The sequence below is a fragment of the Anoplophora glabripennis genome, unplaced genomic scaffold, assembly GCF_000390285.2.
Source record: "Anoplophora glabripennis isolate ALB-LARVAE unplaced genomic scaffold, Agla_2.0 scaffold352, whole genome shotgun sequence".
Lineage (NCBI taxonomy): Eukaryota > Metazoa > Arthropoda > Insecta > Coleoptera > Cerambycidae > Anoplophora > Anoplophora glabripennis.
This window is the reverse complement of record NW_019417621.1, coordinates 209,736-231,609: the sequence shown is the minus strand read 5'-3', so window position 1 is coordinate 231,609 and position 21,874 is coordinate 209,736. Positions and strand designations below refer to the sequence as shown.

Genomic DNA, 21,874 nt, shown 5'->3' with positions numbered 1-21,874 from the left:
GGAGGTGGTAGAAATGTATATGCTCAGTTGAAGAATGCGAGTGCGGGCAAACAAAATACACAGCTGCAATGGGCCACTGGGTAATAAATCTCAGCTTGAATTGTCAGCGTTGCGAGAAACAACTACTCTGAGAGCTATATGCCCCTACCGGCACTGAATTATACTCGCAACACCTAGTGCAACATCTAGGATCGTTTGTCAGTTTAACCCACCAGGCACAGACCAGTTTCGGACTTATTAGTCCTCATCAGTGTATCATAGGTGCGACAACCGACAAATGACCCAGCTGTTCTTCGTCGTATTGTCACAACAAGGTAGCCATTTGAATGGCACAGTTGGGAGTCCGCACGACATTTGCGCTCCCGCGTACAACCATAAATCTCAGCTGTTGACAAATTGCCCAGCAGTGCAGTGCAGCAATGCGGAATTTGGTGTGATTCAGGTAATTTTAATTTATTATAGGGATCTTCTATTAATCATTGATATTACAATTGCGAAAGGGAGAAATAATATTATTACATGACATTTTGGAGACCTTTGAAACAGACCTAAACGAAATTTACCATCAATATACCTAATAAAATTGTTTGAGGACATAAATAATTAAAATATGTTGTTGGCATTTCTACATATTATATACAAATTATTAACGAGCATTCAAATAAAAACGTGGTCCACGTTGGCCCTGACACATTGGACGTAGGGAGTAGCTTATAACGACCAACTTAACCTCATTTCTCAACGAGCTGTATAGCAACTGTTAGTTTCAATAACGTTAATGACTATATAACTTTATTTTAAAGAATAATCGTGATAACAATAACAAACAATTAAAGGAGCTTTTTTTAACACTGTGTGGCAGGGACCGACTGATACTCCCACCATTTGTGATAAAACACGTACAGAAGTTCTTTTTCCATTATTTGTTGGACATTTTCTTTTAATTCTTCAGTCCGCTTTTTAGGTCGGCCGCTTCCTTATTTTCTTGTTACACTGCCCGTTTCACGAAAAACATTAACACAACGCTGAACTGCACTTTGAAAAATTTTGTACTCAACAACGCCGGGAAATTGATTTTGAAATTCTATGAAACATTCCTCAATAGAATACTTCCATATTCCATCAATCTTGCATCCATTTCTAAAGTAGGACTCTATGATAAACACTCTTTGTTCTTGAGAAAACACCATTTTAAACGCTTTTTAAAACAAAAATATTCAAATTGATAGCGGCGATATAACACTTTGACAGATGACGTTTAAGTTCATTTGCTATACGCTACGCCCTACGTCAAAATTTTCAGAACCAACTTGACCACGTATTTATTTGAACGCTCGTTATAATTTTTTTACCTTTAGCAGAAAAATTTTTTAGGGACGCCTATGAATCATTAAATTTTATTGCCATCCGTTTTTTACGTGTTCAACTGACTTCGGAAAGACCATATTACCCGATCGGACGTTAAATTTGACTCACCCTGTATAATTCGAAAAATTAATTTCCGAAATATATAAAAAAATTACAATGAAGTACAGGATTACATTTATTTCATTATATGTTGGTGTATAATAAATACAAAATATTGTATAAATATAATTTATTTATAAATTATAGCAATTAATATCAGATATAGTTATTTGGTTATATAAAGTGAACTTCATACCTGTTTAGTTATTTTTTTTGACAAAAAATTGCATAATTGGCTTCTAATAAAATGATATTACGGATCTTAAAAGAAAAATTAAAAATATAAAAAATACTAAGTGTTGTATATATGTGATTACCAATGACTATTTAACTAATTTTGATAATACATTTTCTAATTTGTACATCTTTCAGTTTTTCAACAATTTTAGCTTATACCTATTTGCAGCAATTCCTGATACTCTTCATATTTTATAGAACTGCAAAATCTTCCATCACATAATTTCATGGTTTTTAGTGTACAAAACGATCCTCACCTTTTGGAAGTAAATTTTAAATTTTATCACATTTTCAAGACTGAGGAAACTTACAAAAAAAACTCAAAATATGTGACAATCAACTTTAACGCAAGGTGTAATAAATGTGCATAAGATTTTTCGCTCTGTCCTAATATATATTTTAAGTAAACTATTTTTCACCTATATCTCAACAATGTAACAAATTTTAATATGCAATTATGCTTTCCTAGAAATGATATAAAACCAATAAATATCGTTATCTTTCACAAAGCAGTATATAATAATAAAAATGTTTTATATATTTTTTAAATATCAATAAATCAAAAGCGGTGGTTCAGATAAAATTTCGCGTAACTGTCGTTAATTTAAAAATATGAAGAGTATAGAATATTTTGTGTTGTATTTGTGTAAAAGCAGAATTTATCACAAAAATTATTTTTATCGTTGCTATTATTACTTGCGATTTATGAAGTTCTTTCATCTATTTGAGACAAATAATGAAGTTTCAGATTACGCATTTATCTGAAAATGTGGTGTTATTTTAAAAATCAATAGTCAATATAGTCAAGGTTAATTTTAAAAGTGTATACCACCATTTTTACGTATATCTTAAAAATGCAAAAACCACTTCCTGTATATCAATGAAATTAATATTATATGTCAATAGAAATTACTGATGTTTTAAAGTAGTCATAATAATAGAATTTTTCGAAACATATAACTTACACTGCCCCAGATAAATATTGTAAGAGTAGGTGACAAATCCCTATGCATATTTACAATTTCTTTTTTACTAAAATCATACAAAAACATCGAAATACCTATACACTGTCCTCACGTACGTTAACCTGTATTAGTCTAAATCTGCGTTCTCTATTATTGGCCTACTAGATGAGTTTGAATTTGAGGTGGAGGCTTGCGGAACCTCGTCATCACTGTCATCGTCTAAACCACTAATAAAACTCTCTATAAAGTTACCCAGTAGACCGCCTCTTTGCTGCTGTGGTGGCTTTAAGCCGAAAAATATTTGTCCTATCTTATCCAAGTACTGCACGTAACACGGATCCCTTTTTATCGACGGCTCGTACTGCTCGCACAGAACAGCGAAGGTTTGTAACTTTTGACTGAAACAAAAAAAGTTATAATTAAGAAGTTCTCAAAAGTTTCATTAGATGATTAGAATAAATAAAGTTCCTAGATGGATAACATATCGCATTCAATCTCTAGGAGCAAAATCTCTATTGCCAATCTTGAAATATGTTTTTTAATAAATAATAAGTTTAATCGGTAAACATTTTTACCAAATGTAATACCTTTTACTGACCTTAATAAGGCAATACCTGTTGATATTAAAACCCAGTTGCTGTCCAAAGATGCAACTAGATTTGGTCCTGAACCAATAATCGTGATAATTAACAGAAGGTATTGTTTTATTATCTCTTCTCTCTTTTTGATGAAAAGAGCTTCAGGATAACATAAAACATTGTATAATATTCGACCACTATAGAGTTTAACATCCTCGCTATAACTTGCTCAATTGACTTCTATGACTATACCAAAACTTCTTCAGACTTTGGTCTTGTTTTGACAAGGCAATTACCAAAATAATTTAGAACCAATTAATTGGTTTCCTGCAATACCAACAGTTTAATTTTTTTTGTTGGTAGAAAAGAGGATTTTTGAAAAAATATTTTATTTATTGCCAAAAAGGTATACTTGTTGGTAAAATTTGGTTTATTTCTAGTTATGAAAGAAAAGTTTAGGAAAACCATATAAATAACATTTTACATAAATAACTTGAGTTATTATTAACATTAATTAAAAAATCACTTGAATTTATGACATCTTAATGTCATTTTTCTGCTTATCTTGAAAATGGTGCAACATGTAATAATAGCACATAGTATTTATAAAGCCATGTTCTATCATACGAATACATTTTGAAATCTCTTGGAAGAAAAAAGAAAACAACATTTTGAGAAAAAATTACTAAACCCACTCCCAAAACTGTCACTATACAGGGTGTCCGCAAATTTCACCGACAACGTTTGACTGCACATTCATGACAATAAATAAAGACGATCTATGAAAAAAAAGTTTAATAAAAACCTTTTGGTTTTTGAGTTACAGGCCTTCAAAGTTGTCAAAAATAAAATTAATTTAATTAATAACTTCATAATCCTTTTACCGATTGCGTTAAAATTTGGTACATTTATTTGGACTATTATTGCGTATTATTTCTTAAAATCGATGTACCGGGTGATAGTTTTCTCCAGTTACCTCCACCTCTTAACGGTTAAGACTTTTACAGTGGTCGTATTTTTTTAAAACGGGCAGCAACATTGAAATGGTCGTTTTATTTAAAAAAAAATAGTGTCCCTTGAGAAAAACGCCTACAGAAAGCCATTCTTTAGAAAAATGGCATTATTTGCAAGTTTGTACGTTTCAGTTTGTATAGCGGTGTCACGGATTTAAAACTTTTGAGTTCTGTAGGCCATGAAAACAATGAAAACAAGATGTCGATTGCTGTGGCCATCAGGGAATGTCATTATCGTCGTGTTTCTTTAGGATTCTCATCACTCTTCACATGCAAATTATGAAGTGTCCGCAGTGTATCAAGACAATTAAACGGAGTAGTAAATTTTCATAATTTGCATGTGTGGAGTAATGAGAATACTAAAGAAACACCAGAATCTTCATCGTCTACTGAATTCAAAGTTTTAAACAGAAATGTACACACATGCAAATAATGCCATTTTTCTCAAGAATGGCTTTCTGTAGGAGATTTTCTCAAGTGACAATATTTTTTTAAATAAAACGACCTTTTCAATGTTGCCGCCCGCTTTAAAAAAAATACGACCACTGTAAAAGTTTTGACCGCTAAAAGGGAGAGGTAACCAGAGAAAACTAGCACCCATTATATCGATTTGACTAAAGCTTTAAGAAATTATATGCAATAATGGTCCGAATAAATGTACCGAATTTTAACGCGATCGGTAAAAGGGTTATGAAGTTATTAATTAAATTAGTTTTATTTTTGAAAACTTTGAGGGCTTGTAACTCAAAAACCAAAAATTTTTTATTTAACTTTTTTTTCATAAATCGTCTTTATTTATTGTCATGAATGTGCAGTCAAATGTTGTTGGTGAAATTTGTAGACACCCTGTATATGTAAAAAAACTGGGACATATAAAGGATGATTAACACATCTTGAGAAACGCTTTTCTCTTGAAAACAAACAAACACAGTATTATATTTTCAGTGGCTGTCACTCAAACGTAGGAAAAAAATGTTGGTCCTATCAGGTCTTCTATATTAATTTCTTAGTAGGTGTTTTATTGTTATACTTTTATTTTATCAGTAGTAACCTGTATCAGGTCGTTTATATTATTTTATACTACTATTTTAATAAGTTTTAAATTTTTAATTTGTTATATTTTAATTAGGCACAGCCCACCTACATGAATCTCTAAACATTCTTTTGCGGGTACTACTTCGTTTATCTGTTTGATTATGTTCATTTAATATATTTTTTTTTCACAACAATAAACAAATATTATTATTATATATTCACAATATAATGCAACCATGCAACTAAAGATAACTAAAATTTTATTTTATATTTCAGGGTCAGCCACTGAATAAGTGTATAAAGCCGTTTTCAGAACATAATTATCTTTATTTTCAAGAAAAACGCATTTCACAAGATTAATCGACAGCATTCGTTTGTGGCTAATCAAATTTACTTCGAAAGATGAAATAAAAAAAAACGGTTCTGGTCATTTGTTTATAGGAACTTTTTTATTTAATTTATAACATAAAGTCACAATCAGAGTTTGATCAAACATTCAGTTACAGAAACTATGAAAAAATATGATAAATAAATAAATTAAAGAAAATTGTTTGAAGTAAAATTAATAAAAAAATTATATTAAAATTTAGTATAAAGTTTAATATTACAATCCTCTTAATGGCACATTAAATTTCAGCCTAATATGTAGTAACACTAATGTGTTAGTGTCTGACCTCTTTCCAAAATAAATAATCTAACGCCACTTGCCAAAATTACATACATTTATACATATCTACATATTTTATATAAATAAATATATTTATACAGACATTTATATTAATAAAAATAGATATAACAATTTTTGTTATATTAAAAGAATTAATTTAATTTAAATGTAGCGATTTGCAACCAAGGGACATCTTGCCGATGGTTGAGAAAAATGATTAAATGACTATTAAACCAATTTAGTAAAAAAATCCTAGCGGTGTTTAAATAAAATGATATGCTAAAAAGATTACCTATCTATCTCAAAGGGCATATAAATATTTAATAAATTTGACATACCTTTCTACGGCTTGTAGTAAAAACCAAATAAAATTGAGTAAAGGCAGGAGATAGGGCGGACCTGATTTTCTAATTCTTGGGTGTTGTTCTGTATAACTTGTAAATGTCTGATTTGCGGTGCTTTTATTTTTTAAGCATAAGTATTGTAACACTGCTTGAGCTATAAATAAGTCTGCCTCACATTTAAATCCCTGAGTTCTTTGAAATTCTATAAGAAGTTTTGCACAACTTTTCCCATCTTGAGAATAAATAAAGTGGTGCCTTGCCTCGGCATAATTCTTTTCTTCCCAATATATTAAAGCAATACTCTGAAATTAAAACATGGTAATAAAAAAAATGTAGGGATATTTCTTACACAAAATATTAATCTATGGAGTAATTATAGTTAAATTTATTCAGTAGGACATTCTCTACAACTAAAGCTTTGAGATTACCTGATGTAAAAATGGATGACCATAAGAACCTCCTTTTGAAGACCAACGTATTGCATGTGCCAAGTAAGTGTCCCTCTCAGGTGTAGACGGGCTTATTTTACTGAATATTTTAGTGAGTTTTGGAGTCCAAGTTAAACAATCATCTTCCTCTGATTTAACCAAAACTTCTATCAACAGTATAGCCAAATCTGCTCCACTCAACTGCTACAAGAAAAAATATAGAAACAAATTAGGTTTTTAGTTCAAACATACAATACCTGATCGTGTTCTAGAAATAATAGGGAACCATTATATAGCATATCTTTTAATTCTTTATATTTTTTCTGTCCTAAATATCTGAAATGATAAGGTTATGTTTAGAAGTTTCTAGCATTTTTTGCCACAAAATAATTTTAGGCATTAAATGAGTTTTATGTACCTGAAATATAATGTTCTATACATCTGATGGGCTTCATAATAATTTCCATCAGTAACCGATTTTTCCAACTTTTGTAAAACTCTAGAAACTCCACGATTTCCTTGCGCAGCCATGATTATTTATTCTAATGTCAAAGTCTGGTAAATTTCATTTTTAAAAAATATGTATGTTGGTACCATTAATTTTAAGTGACAGCTTTTACGCCTGCGCAGTGGAAGTCATAAGCGGGAAAATCAAGAATGAAAATGGAATGTTTGAATAATATTTTGAAAATGTGTTTTGGATGGAATGAAGTAATTTCAGTTGCAGGGTAAGAACTTTTATAATGTACAGAAAAGTTAAATTGATATGCAAAAAGTTATGTTAAATATAGTCATTCTGATGTTTGCGTTCTTGATCAATTACTGCAATTACTTTTGCGTCCCTATTTAATGACACTTTGAGTTTTTAAGGACACACGTCTAATACACTGCTCTCTCTCTATCCAATTATTATTTTATGTAATATAGAGAACAACACGCGCTCGAATTGATTCTCACAATAAATTACTTGCAATGTTAAAGAGTATACATGAAAGATGGCGCTGCCGTTAAACATTATACAAAACCGGGTCCGCCATTGTTGCGTGTCGGCTGCTTTTATGGCCGTGCCTTGAACTTTTCGTAAATATTTCTCGTGTATGGAACTTGCATCTTGAAATTTTAGGTGTGTTTTAATGTTTTGATGTATTCTAAATGAAATGACACTTATTGTTTTTTGATGTGTTTGCCCCTGTAAAGTATATCAGTGTTATTTTTCAAACATCGATTTGGTTTATAATGGCTTTCAACTCTGGATCTTTTTTTATTTTGATCCATTTGTAACAATTTGATTGAATGTATGTAATACCATTATTTTGATTTTTGCAAACGTAGTAAACATATTAGTGGATATATCATTTAGTAGAGAAATAGACTGCCATGTAACGTTTTCTGTGCTGCATTTAAAATATCCAGCTAAGTATAATTGCAGTTGCATACTTAATTTATTACTCTATTTAAGGTAGACAAAAATGCTGTCTAATATCAAAATATGTTCTACAGTTTTAGTATGTAATTAAATAATAAAATGTAGTTCATTGTACCTACTTTTTATAAGACCAAGTAGTGAAATTTAATAAAAAAAAATATAAACAGTTGATATTTAGTAGGAAATAGGTATGAAAAGTATTTAAAATTAATTTGTAGTGAATAATTGTGGTTGATAAATTTAGCTTGGTACAATAGTACTCACTTCTGAATACTTAGTAGTAAGTAGGTACTTTGAAATGTTGACTTGAGTTATCCAGAATAGTTTTCTCTATATAACAAAGAGAAAAATAAAGCCCTGAAATTTTGAAGTAACATGATATATAGCTAACAGAACTATTTTTTACTTTTTCTAGATTTTAATGTGCTGGTGATATATTGAGAAGCTTTATACAATTTTACCTTTATTGGATTGAATCTCTATTTTAATGGATATCAGTTTGAAGATATGCAACCTGACTGACTTTTACTGTGAGCGTGTTGTTTATTGATGTAGAAGAGAACGATATCGCCATAATAATGTCTGGTGGTCCCCCACATCATCCACATAACCGGCAGGTACCAGCTGCTAACACTGCATGGAATCATTTGCAGGTGAGTTATTTTTATTACATATGTTGGTAGTTTTAATTCAAAATAACTATTTACTATCTTAAAGGTTTTTTTTACTGCTGTTTTTTTGTTTGTATTTTGGCATGTAGGTGGTGGGGTTTATATAGATCTTTAATTTTTTTTAAATAATCCTCAGCTACCTTAGTTATCAGATATCTTTGTAAAGCTAGTGTTGAATTAACTGAATTTTAATGCCAAATTTAATAATGATTTACTTACAATTAGTTATATTAGAACACAGCTATGAAGTAGCAACTCTTTTTACCTACTAGTTTGAAACACGTGCAAAAAATATAATTAAAAGTCTGATTTAATATTTACTTGTAATACTACCTACATTTCAATACACATTTTTTGGACAAAAACGTTTTTATTATGAGTATTAACTTGACAATTTATAATATCTTCAAATTTTAAATAAATTATTTTTACCCAAATCTTACCTTATCATTGTTATTAGGTATGGTTAAGCCATTGTAAGTATATTGGGAAAATGCATACATATATTAAGAAGTAGCGGTATTTATATTTTACTAAAGAGAACAGAGAACATACCAATAAAACCGTGAAACAGAAGCATTAATTTCTAAAATTAAAAAAGTATACATATAAACCAAATTCATCTGAGCCCTGTAGGTAGGATGCGCAGTGGCAAAATAGGGGAGTGGGGCCGGAACAAAGTATGGGTTATTTGTTGTTTGAATTTCATCTCTTTTACATCAAATGTGCTTTTGCTTACACATTTCGGGACTCATGTTTTTTTTTTATAAATTTATCATAATAAATAATTTGACGTTTGTCAAAATGTCTACCAGTCGTATATATATTATTGATGAAAGCTGCCACAACGGAAAACCACTGATACAGGATAGTGGAATGGATTAGATTAGAATGCATTAATATGTAACTAAGTCTAATGATTTAGTTACATTTTGTAATTTATTTCGGTTGGGAGAAATGAATATTTTTAATATTTACTATTTTCAATATTGTATTCATTTTCAGTTCAAAAAATATTTTGCTTCAAAGATCAGTAATATTTTCTTTTGGTATAACTTTTTATAATCATTTGTGCATTGTTATTAATAATACAATATTGTTTTTATGACAACTACACAAATGAACAGATTCACGTGTTTTTTCAAATGTAGGCCCCTTCCGCACAGCCTTTGGCTTTGAGGGTTGTCTCATTTCTGTGGTGTGTTTTGTTTTTTTTTTTTTATGTAATATGAGAAAGTATTAAAAAATTCCCATTATTTGGATGTATTGACAACATATTACTTCATGAAAGTGTTTACAGACAAAAACGTTAAATGTAAAAAAAGTCTACATCAGAATTGTTTGCTATAAATGAATGAAGCAAAGTACAGGGCAACACATTAACGAATAAAAAATTAACGAGCATATTCATTCCAAATTTAAGAACGTGTTCTTATACAGGATGATCCTGAACTCAAAGATAAGTCGGCAAGTGGTTGTGGGTTGGTCCACGACTAGCTAGAATAACTAAATTTGATCTTAGTATAAGTCTTAGTTTTTGAGTTCCTGGCACTTTTTTTAAGTTTGTGAAATTCACTGTTCTAGATCAATGTTTTGGCTGTCGTAGTTATATAATTAGCAAGAAATTTAGGTATTCTGTGATTCCGTTTTTCGCTAAATTAGTATTTATTAGAATTAAGGACTTTTACTAATGCAGTAAAAACAATTTCTATTTTTTCTGTTTCCCTTGATGATTAGTTGTTAGTGTTGTAAAATAAAATGTATGAAGTAAAACTGGCCCTTTGTCTTAAAAACAATTTAAAGAGTATGCTATTTTTTATTTAAGAAGACAATATATAGTTATTTTTCTACAAAATGACTTGACTAGATTTTTTTTTAATTAAGGGTTAAAAGGCAAAATAGAAACAAGGTTTTTTTTTGCAACACTAATTCTCAAATTGCTCAGACTACTGTAACTAGAAATGAGATAACAATTAATTACTGTTTATGTTTATACAAAAAAATAAGATGGTGCATTTTCGTTGAAATTTAGTATTTTAAAAATAAAATCAAAATGAGCTTGTTTTACACGACGTAACGGCAACGAAAAATTTGTTTATTGCCTTTGATAGCAAGATTCTTATCAAAAAGCATAATAACAAAATTCTTAATTTTATAACTGTTGCACTCGAAATATTGATAATGTTTTCACAGATTCCTGGAAACTAAGAGACTTTTACTCAGGTCGATCTTAGTTATTATGGCTAGTCATAGGCTAGTGTATCATCATTTTACTACACCCGCTGTAAACATATGCCTATTTAACTCTCGCCTTTAACGGTTTCAAGTTTTCAAACAATTAATTATCATATTGTCATCTTTTGTAAAATTATTTAAATAATGATTAAATTTATTTAAATTTGTCATCTTTATATATTGCTAATTTGTATCAAAATAGTTAAGGACCATACAAAAACGTTGAGACCATACTTTAAAAAAAAAATCCTATCGTACACCACAATTAAAAAAAAATGACCAGTATGTCTCATTCCCAGGCTAATGGGTTGAGACTTAATTTTTTCACACATGGACATTTTATTCATGTATGATGCACACAAAATTTCATTTCAATTGTCTTTATTTGTTTAAAAGATTTTAGAGCAGCAGTTCTTAACCTTTTGTTTACCGTGGACCACAGGTTAAGAACCACTAATTTAGAGTTATAACATTGTGTCATAAACTTCTATATCTCAAAAAGAAGGCTTAAAGTCCAAAAGTTTATGAAAAGAAAACTAGCATTCTTAAATTTGTACGAGGAAAGCGCTGCTTTCTTTTTTGACAAGTTGATTTTTTTAAATAAACAAAACAGTATTGCAAGGTGGTTAGAGCTAATCAACGTAAGTCGTTCCTGGGCGCATATGTGGCCTACTGAATAATACCATGCCGCCCCCTCCCCCACACAAGTCTCCGACTTCTGGGCTAATCCTTGTGATTAGAATGAGAGATATTACTATTATTATTATTATTACTGAAATTTGGTACAGTTTTTGAGGATGCTAAATATATCTATTAGTTTTTTATTACTTCTTAGATATCGTTAACTACGAAAATTCTCAGTGAAATTTTAAATTAAAAATTATTAAATTAAATTAAAAGTTTTTTTGAGTTTAGGCTTTCTGAGTTGCATGTCACATATAACGACGGAAATTTCCATTTTATGCAAAATAGCAGTTGAAATTGCTAAAAATACACTGTTTTTGGGAAAGTTGCATAGTCGATCAATTTTTATCCACAAATATAGGGTTTTTGCGACCCAAAAAAATCTTAAATATGAAATGAAGGGAACTGATTCTTCAAGCCATTCTAAGAAGAAAACTTTGTAAAAACATCCTAAAATGTTGAATTAACAACATACAAGATATTAATATTTAAATTTTCCGATATGTTTATGAAAAATTTAAATACATATATTGATCAAATTTTTGTTAATTATATAAAATATATATCAGGCATTAATAAAAGTTTTTATAGGGTATTGAACCAAATATAACTTGTTTTGAGAATAAAAAAAACTGTTTATTCATTTTAATTATAATAATTTGTATTTTCCTTGATATTAAATGTCTGAATATAGGAAAAAATAAAACTAGTTATTAAATGGATACCAATTTGTTTATTAACATGATTTTCATGTCGGTGAAATAGCTTCTGAAAGTGTTTGATATAAATATGAAAAAATTAATAACAACCTAATAATATATTTGAATCTATATCTATAAATCAATGGGTAACCCTCTCTTAATACAAATATAAAGACGACTTAATTTACATAGCAGGCAGAACTTATGAAATCATATTTGATGTTTTTACAGAGGTATTATATGTTTGGATATTTTAACTTTTATACACATTTTTCTATAAAATTTTGTTTTTCCTGTATTAAGATATATTAACCTTGAAATATTGAAGCAGTGTATCAGTAGATATGCAGCTTAATACCTGACCTAATAATTTGCTGATCTAGTACAAAATTAACTTTCAAGCACAAGCACCGTTTTTCCTTACCCTGATAACCCTAAGGATAGTTCTGTCAGAAGTGTAAAAAATATAATGCCATTTAAGTAAGTGCAGTTGGAAATGTTTTTCTGTATTTTGATATTTAATTAAGTGACTTTTATACAGTTTATCTGATTTGTGTCAAATCTGATAAGGACTAACAGCCGATATAATGATTACAATTACATTGTTGACAGATAGCCACTTTTTCATTACTACACGGAATATTCTTTTTAAATGGAAAAGTAATATCCTCAAAAGAGTGTGCCATAAATACAATGTGTTAGAAAGAGGTTATTAATATGTGCCAGGCAACTAAGACTTTGTCCAACACATTTAGCTTATAAGACACTGTTTTTTTTTGGCCATATTTCCCTATACTATTGCAGATAGACTTGACCTGTCAAACCTTAAATCAGTGTAATCATAAGAAAGAGTTCTATTCAGCTAAGTAAACATATACAGGGTGTTCCATAAATAAATAAAGTTTGTTGTTGTGTTTGGCAATTTAACAACAATACAGTTATTTTCATCTCGTGACCTTCTTTCTGGATGTTAAACTTCACTCAAAGAATACATGTAGAAGTTATAGGGGGTATGCTATTAAAAAAAACTAGGTTGCATACAACGTGTAACTAAAATACTTGGCCTAATTTTAAAAGCAGGTTCTACATTGCAAATTAATAAAAAAAATCTATAAATGTGTTAGGAAACGGAATGTTTGTAGGACATTTTTTTGTTGATATGTTGTATGTAGAATTCACCATTCACTGAAGCCTTTTTTTCAATATTCTAAAATCATAAGTCAAGTCTGTGCAGTATTATTTTTAAAGCTACTTCAAATGGATCTTATTAATAATTAAAAATAATAATAAAATTTAGTAATTTATTCTCTACTTTTAAAGACTAAAAAAATATACATTTTTTTTGTAATATAAATAGGTGACATATTGCCTTTCACAGTCTGTTTCAAACACAGAGTTCAATTTAGATGGTAGACACTTTTTAGTATCAAAAATATTTCTCGGTTCAGCATGTCATGTTGTGTTGATGTGAAAATATAAGAAATTTGTCAAATTCTTCTTATAACATGTAAAATGGGTAATTTAAAAAAAAAACATTTTAATATAATATTTTTGACTATTCTTTTAGTTTCAAATTCAGTTTGATACCTAATAATAAGTGGGGTACCCTTACAGTTTTTTAGGGGAAGTTTATTAGATTCTTTCGCACTAGAAAAGAGAACAAAATTTGCTAAATAAATAATCAATATAGTTGCACATACGGAGGTTTCACGATTATCTCTCGAAGAGAGAACATTTTTTATTTGTACTTTATGAGAAATTGTTATTCTTTATAAAATTTCGCTCTTGTTTCCAATCTGTAAAAATGTTTTTCTTTATTTTATATACAGGATTGCCAATTTTTAAACAAATTTTGTGACAGAAGCTCCTCAATGTTTTGAAATATTTTGATATTTTAAGTATGATTAAGACAGGATTAGGAATAGGAAAAAGGTAAATATGAATTTTCAATAATTTTGCAAAATGAAATTATTACTTCAATTCATATCAATTAGGTGGCTTAGATTTACTAATTATTTTCATAATTTATTAAAATTAATTGATTTCAGATCAGGACTTCTAGCAGGTCATAAAATGTTACTAATATTTGATATCTGTTAGGTTATGAATACTGTAGATTTATCTTGAAATCAGAGATCGTGCTTGATTTTATTTTGCTAATTTAAATTAATTAAAACCAAATGATTTGGGTCATCAAAAGATTCACACTATTGATAAACAATATTTGTTTTTTTTAATATAAATAATATTGTCGATAAAAAGGTCAAAAATTTATAGGTACACAAACAAATCAAATTGGTGTCTATTTTGTGGATTTATATCATTATAACCTTTTAATATTATAATAAGAATGAAAAAAGGTATGTGTGCATTCACTATGTAGGCATATTCTTATAAGTGATGTATTGCTGAAGAATTAAATTCATTGGAAGTAAATTATAGGTAAAGTACTACTAAAACTACAGGTTAAAAGTTTTCCTCAATCAATTTTAACCACTACAAACACCTTTTACACATCTTTATTGATTCCTTGCATTTATGTATTATATGATTAAGCTGTTTTACCTTGTAACTGGCAGATAGTAAGAGGTATTGCCTCAGCATGATATAACAGTATTTGTTCTTGTTCAGCTATGAGACTTGAAAAATAATTCTCGAATGTTTCATCAAATTTTTATCCCTCTCTTCATTATTAATTTCACTTGTTCCGTAACAAAAATACATAAAAATTAATATAGTACATACAAGATTAATTAGCATTGAATACATGGTAAAAAAAACACATGGGTGGCTATATAGTCTGTTGTTAAAAGATTAAATTATTTTAAAACTCGATCCTTTAAGTGAACTTTGTTATGAGTCATAAGTAATTAAGTGAAAACCTTCTAACATTTAAGTAAATATTTGGTGAGTGCTAAAATGATTTTAGTTTTCATAAGCCAACATGGATTAGTTACCTCCTGTCCTGTCAAAAAAAAGTTAATAGTGTCATTAGTATTGTACAAGTATTGCTGTGAGTTAAATTCTGTTATCTTTAAAAGAATTTGACTACTGGAAATTAAAGGACATTGAGCTATACTTTCATTTGGTTTGTGTATGCATCATATGTTAGTTCAAGGTAAGATGAATACGTAAATAGTGTGGTTTTAATTCAATATTTCTAAATTGTTGTCATAGATTGGCCAAAAAGGTTTTATATGTTATATAAAAACATAAAAAACTTCATAGATTTGATTCAGTTTAACTTTGTAAGTAGGTGAGTATTTTAGGTGTTTGTTCATATTTGAATAAAATAGTCTGTGAGTATGTTAGTAGTAGGTTATCTAAATTTTTTATTAAATGGGATCAGTAATCAATAATAATTAATAGTAAGTACATAGTGTGCATTTGTTTTACGTTAATGGTATCATTATGGCTTATTTTGCCAGTAAGCTATTGTTAATTTAACTGTATACTTTGCTTTTTGTTTGTGAATAGTTAAAATTATATGAAATGAGGACGTTTAAGGTCATGCCAATTTTGATGTCCCTTATGGTTACATTGTTTACTGCAATAATAGATGCAATAGAATTTCATTTTTAAGAAATTTAATTTCATGCTGTACAGGTCATTTTACCTTATGAATAATGAAATATACAGGTTGTAATTAAGATATTTAACCAAACTTTAATGGCAAATTCAATATCACAAATTAAAAAATTAATTAAATTAAACATGCGTTTGGAAATGCTTTGTTAACACACAAAGAAAACCTATTATCTTGTAAATTAGGTGTTTCTTATTATTATACTTGTTTAAATATCTAATTTTAATAACAAGACAATTATCAAAATTAGATTTAAAATTGTAAGACTATTTTATTGTATACAGCTATTCAAATATTTTGCATTGTAATGTTTGTTGTACTTACAAGCTTTATAAGAATGTATATAATTTTATGTACATACCAGAATTTTTTGTATTTTGACATTACCTATATAAATAAATCAGTTTCTCAGTCCCTGGTATTCTCCTACATATGGGTTTTCAGAGCAAATTTAAATTGAAATGTATAAATTTAGAACTACTCTAATTGCCAAATAATTATTTAATGAATATGATTTCATTGTTGAGGTGTGGTAGAAACCTGTCTTTTTTTGCCTACAGGCTGGTTCATTGTTTTTAATACATTTTTGTGTTGGCTATATTATAAAACAATCAAATTTTCAGGTTAATTTGGTATTAATTTTATTTAATAATTTAGTGACAATAACACTAAGATGTGATATAATTTCATGTAGCTGTATGTGATTGAAGGTAACAATTCTTAATCTGATTTTGATTCAATACAAATACATGTTATGATTATCTCAATCTATTAAGGACATTAACATTTCATTTGCAAATATTTTTGTACTTCCTCATTCTGAACACCTAGATTCTCAATAGTTCAATTGTAAATCAAAAATATTAATAAAAACAGAGGGAATGCGGCATCTATTTGTACTTGATGCTTATTAATAGCACACACCCACCTGTTCCACATCTATTTTTAAAAAGATTATTGTTTAATTTGTCTCTTAACATGTGTATTTTTAACATTATCAATTTTTACAATATTGTTTTTCTTCTAGGTACCAAATTATTTTCCGAGGCAGCCACAATTGGCTCATATGTCCAATGAACATTCCCTTCTCCACCAACCAACATGGCACACCCCAACTACAACAGAGGCGATGAAGATACACCCTCACACTCATATGTTAAGCGAAATGTTAAAAAATGATCCCCTTTTCCCCAGAGACTGCGTGGATCTGAGTTTAACGAGAAACGGTAACCAAAACGGTGAACTACCTACGACACCGATTAGTTTAAGTGTTAGAGACACTAATAAAATAAACAGTTTGCCCGCTAGTGTGTTAGACATACAAGCTGTGGAACTTACGAAGTGTACCAGTCCCAACCCTAAGCCCTCAAGCCCCATATTGAAGTCCGTAAGTCCAGTAGTAAAATCTGATAGCCCCGGACTGAAATCGGTGATTGGCCCAGGTATAAGCACCCAAGTGTTACCATCAACCACTTCTATCACACCCGTAGAAACGTCAAAAACTCAAAAGAGATCTAATATAAGAGTAGATTCCATATTGGAAAGGTTAAATACTACACAGGAAAAGGCGGCCAGTATCCAAGAGAATAAAGTCGAGCAAAGCATCGATAAATCAGTGATCGAGAGACCTACAAACGTAGAAAAGGTGGAGAAACCTCCAACCGAAAAATCTGTTAGTGTAATTGTTCAACCCGCGAGCAGTTACGACGAAAACAGTAACTCAAGCAGTATTGTCAATGTTCCCACTTCAACATGCATAAGAGAGGAGGACGCCATTTCGACCTACAGTAACGAAGATAGCTTAGATAGTAATAAATCGAGGAGAAAACGAAAGCCAAGCAAAACTATTCGAGTTTCGAAGGACGACGAGAAACTAGAGAAAGTTACCATTGAAAACTTTGAGCCCGTGCCAGAAGAAACCAAAACTGCACCGGAAACCGAAAAAGAACCGGATCCGATAAGTATCGTCGGGAAAATGTTGGAAGAAAACAAGATTCCAGAGAGGCGAAGATCGTCCGACGACTTGGAAGCTATTCTTCCTGCAAAGACAAGAAGGAAGACTTCTTCGGAATCTGAAACGATAGACAACATTGCGGCTATGGTTCAGGAGGGTCTCAAAGCGAAACAACAAGTTAATAGTTTAGAAATACCTAGGGAAGAGGAAAAAACTGAACCAGTTACAAAACCCATCTCCGTGAGCGTGATAAAAACAAAAGATAACCTAACGGAAGCTTTATCTGACTCATTGAGTAACAGTTCGACAACACTGGTCACGCCAGCTCAAAAAAAAGCCACAAACACACATTTTGTGGAGGTGGAGAATAAACTAGAGGAGATGTTTGCCGGAATAGAAGATTCTAGCGATCCTTTAAAGACGGACACACTCGACCTGGATGACTCTAAATTGGAGGATCCTCTCTTAAAACTAGACGATCCCTTACCGTCTACTAGCCAAGAGAACGTTACTGTGTCTTCGACAACAGAGGTTAAAAAGAAATCTCCTTCTCCAAAGAAGAACAAACGCAAGCAGCCTTTGTCCAGAAGAAATAGTGAGGCTAATTCTCTTGAAACGACTCCGAAAAAGAAGAAAATAAGCAAAAAGACTAAGGCGGCTGTTCTAAAAGCAAAAACGAAAACTAAGAAAGCAACCGGCCAGAAACAAAATAATATCAGGACGGAACCTGTGAAAGACGTTTACGCGTATGATTCGGGAAGTAACGCAAGTTCTAGCAGATCAAGGGGGCCATTTATACAGATCAGAGGACCTCGCGACTCGCCTCTTTCAGTTAGTGTCGTAAACACGCCAATAAACGAGGAAGACGGCGATAGGAAGGTAAACAAAACAAAGAAATTCCATGACGACAGCGAGTACAGGCACAAGGTCCGTTCTAAGGGCCTCCACTGTAGCACTTTAAGTAACAAATATGATGCTCAAACCAAAGATACGACTTGGATTTGCGCCTTCTGCAAACGTGGCCCCCACGCGAGCGAACTGTCTGGACCAAGTTCGAACGGTGACGTTATCCCACCGGGTGACTTGTTCGGACCTTATTTCATCACAACCCAGTGTCCGGAGTTCGAAAGACGGCTAGACGATCCTCACGATAAACATTTCAAGAGTAAAAAGATCACCAGAGTCCTGGACGAGTGTAGTTTGATGAAGAGCTCAGGGAAGAAATCTAAAAGGAAATACTTGGAATCCGATCCGTTAGAGTCGGATCAAACAGATATATATCTCGGCGTGACGGCAACAGGAAATGAAACTTTCGAGATCTGGGCTCACGAGGATTGCATCGTCTGGTCCCCGGGCATATACCTCGTCGGGCCGAAAATCGTGGGCCTCGAAGAGGCGGTTTGGACTTCGTGTAACGTGCCGTGTAAACTGTGTCAGTTAAAAGGGGCTAATATTTGTTGTGTGAAGCGGGGGTGCTTGAATACGATGCACTTATGTTGCGCAAGGTCTAGCGATTGGCAGTTTCTCGAGGTTGACTTTAAGGTGTACTGCCCACAACACAGGGTTCCGTGACAGAAATTGAACTTTTTGTCTCAAATTGAGATATGAGGTTTATTGTGATGATTTTAATTATTAACTTGTATAAAATTACTTGCATTTTTTTATTAGCTGTGTTGTGTGATTAATTATGTTTTGGCGGAACGATTATATCGGGATGAGATTCGTTCGATTGGTTTCCCGAATATAATGAAGGAAAATTATTTTTTACCACTTTGCGGCTACGACTTCAACTAGCGTTTTTTATTTTTTTTTTATCGTTGATTATATTTTCCTGTAATTATAACTGATCTGATTGAAATAAATTAACCTCATTAATTAATATATTCTTAATTTCAGTTGAAATATATTTTTTTAAAGAGTGAAAAAAAAAATTCTCCTTTATAATGCTATTAATTATTAATTTTTTTTATTGAAGTTCAGATGCACCGAAGAATTGTTAAAGCAGTTTATATTTTAGAGATTTCCTGGGTATTTAATTATCAAACATTGTTTCAAATACAAAAATGTTTAATTTTTTTATTCTCATAGACGCGATTTTATTCTAGGCCGAACAAGCTTTTTTGACGATATGAAATGTACTACTATTATAATGGGATGTCGAAAAAGTTCTCGCTGTTTTTTCGTGAAAAATAATGTCTTTTTTTGGGAAACGGAGCAGTCGGTTTTTATTTGTAATCAGTCTTATACAGGGTGTTTCAGAAACACCTCACGTAAATACACGGGGTGATAGTACGACAAAATATAAGAATTTTTTCTCTTATGAACTAGATATATGTCTATCTTCTCTCGCTTTCGAGATATAGAGCGACAAAATAAAATGTTTTTAATAGAATTTTTAGGAAAATTTCCAAACGGTGCGAAATATTTTTATATGAAATTGGTCTAATTATTTTTTGGATATTTCATAAAGGGCGCTCTTTATGCTACGTTCCTATTAAATTTTAAGTTCCAATTTTTTTAAGGTTAGGTTTTCTATTATTCCGGCTCCAATTTATAATGTACAATTTTATTTTCTAAAAATACATAATGTACTCTTGTTAGAACTTCCTAATGTGGACGGTTTTCGAGTAAAAACGATTTTAATTAAACTCTTACAACATTACGGTGTATAAAATAAGTGATTTTTCTCAAAGTAGGCTTATGTCAAAATTTACTGATGGATGTCTCATAAACAACGCATACATTCTTAGTAATATTTTAAACTCTAATTAACCTTATATCAAAATTTTAGTGATTGTTAGTGACTAGTTAATAATGACTAATTACAGTCAAAAAAACTTTTATGTAAAGTTAATTAAAGTTAAAAATATTATTAAGAATGTATGCCTTGTTTATGAGACATCCATCAGTAAGTTTTGATATAAGCCTACTTTGAGAAAAGTCACTTATTTTGTACATTGTAATATTGTAAGAGTTCAATTAAAAGCTTTTTTTCTCGAAAACCGTCCACATTAAGAAGTTCTAACACGAGCACATTATTATTAGAAAATAAAATTGTACATTAGAAATTAGAGCCCGAATGATAAAAAATCTAACCCTAAAAAAATTTGAACTTAAAATGTAATAGGAATGTAGCATAACTAGCTCCCTCTATGAAATATCCAAAAAATAATGAGACCAGCGTATTTGGCGTTCTTTAAAACCCCGGAATACAAAATTTCATAAAAATATATAGCGCCATTTGGAAATTTTCGTAAAAATTCTATTTAAAAAATTTTATTTTGTCTCTCTGTATCTCGAAAACAAGACATATCTTCATAAGACAAAAAATTCTTATTTTTTGTTGTACTATTACCCCCTGTAGTTACGGGAGGTCTTTCTGAAACACCCTGTATAATGATTTATATACAGGATGGGGCGTGACTCATTAAGTGACTGATGATTTTCTTAAATGAATATTCGTTATTTTCTTCGTAATTTTTTACCTTTTCCTTCAGATTTTTTTTACTTGTTTACCTATTGTTTTATTTCAATTAATAGATTTAGTGAAAAACTTTGCAACTAAAATAAATTTATTTTCCAAATCCTTTGCCATGTACTCAAGTACATATTAATTCTGATATAGATTTATTAGTTTTTATACATCAATACATAAGAAAGTTCTGAAGGAAAAGGCCCAATGTGTAAAATCATTAAAAAAGCTCTTTCACAGAGCTTTTCGATGATGTTATAATCACTTCATTTAATAAAATTGTGAATAAAGGCGCAGTTTTTATCTGTCCCTTTCTACAGGGTGTATCTAAATAACACCGAAAAAATGTAAGGAGCGATTCTCTGATGAAAATTAATAGGGGGTCTTTGGTATAAAATTTTTTTAAAAACC

General features: G+C 30.4%; 2 protein-coding genes across 5 annotated transcripts; one reads left to right on the top strand and one right to left on the bottom strand.

Moving 5' to 3' along the window:
- Positions 1-1,601: 1,601 nt before the first annotated feature.
- On the bottom strand, positions 1,602-7,282 carry LOC108910069 (Golgi to ER traffic protein 4 homolog). 2 transcript variants are annotated; one of them, XM_018714565.1, is made up of 5 exons: positions 7,153-7,282; positions 6,992-7,070; positions 6,735-6,938; positions 6,301-6,608; positions 1,602-3,067 (listed from the first exon to the last, which is right to left on the bottom strand). In XM_018714565.1, the coding sequence occupies exons 1-5, from the start codon at positions 7,263-7,265 to the stop codon at positions 2,797-2,799; spliced, it is 975 nt and encodes a 324-aa protein (XP_018570081.1). In that variant the 5' UTR covers positions 7,266-7,282; the 3' UTR covers positions 1,602-2,796. The 2 variants fall into 2 exon arrangements, with proteins under 2 accessions (XP_018570081.1, XP_018570082.1); XM_018714566.1 differs by having other exon boundaries at positions 6,735-6,935.
- A 486-nt stretch (positions 7,283-7,768) lies between these two features.
- Positions 7,769-20,603, top strand: LOC108910078 (uncharacterized protein CG5098). 3 transcript variants are annotated; one of them, XM_018714579.2, is made up of 3 exons: positions 7,769-7,857; positions 8,576-8,813; positions 17,065-20,603. In XM_018714579.2, exons 2-3 carry the CDS (start codon positions 8,739-8,741, stop codon positions 19,561-19,563), a joined length of 2,574 nt encoding a protein of 857 aa, XP_018570095.1. In that variant the 5' UTR covers positions 7,769-7,857; positions 8,576-8,738; the 3' UTR covers positions 19,564-20,603. The 3 variants fall into 3 exon arrangements, with proteins under 3 accessions (XP_018570095.1, XP_018570096.1, XP_018570097.1); XM_018714580.2 differs by lacking the exons at positions 7,769-7,857; positions 8,576-8,813 and adding an exon at positions 15,507-15,569; XM_018714581.2 differs by lacking the exons at positions 7,769-7,857; positions 8,576-8,813 and adding an exon at positions 15,628-15,707.
- Positions 20,604-21,874: the final 1,271 nt, after the last annotated feature.

Excerpts from the sequence above, each read along its gene's own strand:
- LOC108910069 (XM_018714565.1), bottom strand. The coding sequence starts at position 7,265 with ATGGCTGCGCAAGGAAATCGTGGAGTTTCTAGAGTTTTACAAAAGTTG. Across the intron at positions 6,939-6,991 it reads TATTTCTAGAACACGATCAG|CAGTTGAGTGGAGCAGATTT; the intron begins GTATTGTATGTT and ends TTTTTCTTGTAG. Across the intron at positions 3,068-6,300 it reads TTACTACAAGCCGTAGAAAG|TCAAAAGTTACAAACCTTCG; the intron begins GTATGTCAAATT and ends TTTTTGTTTCAG.
- LOC108910078 (XM_018714579.2), top strand. The coding sequence starts at position 8,739 with ATGTCTGGTGGTCCCCCACATCATCCACATAACCGGCAGGTACCAGCT. Across the intron at positions 8,814-17,064 it reads CTGCATGGAATCATTTGCAG|GTACCAAATTATTTTCCGAG; the intron begins GTGAGTTATTTT and ends TTTTTCTTCTAG.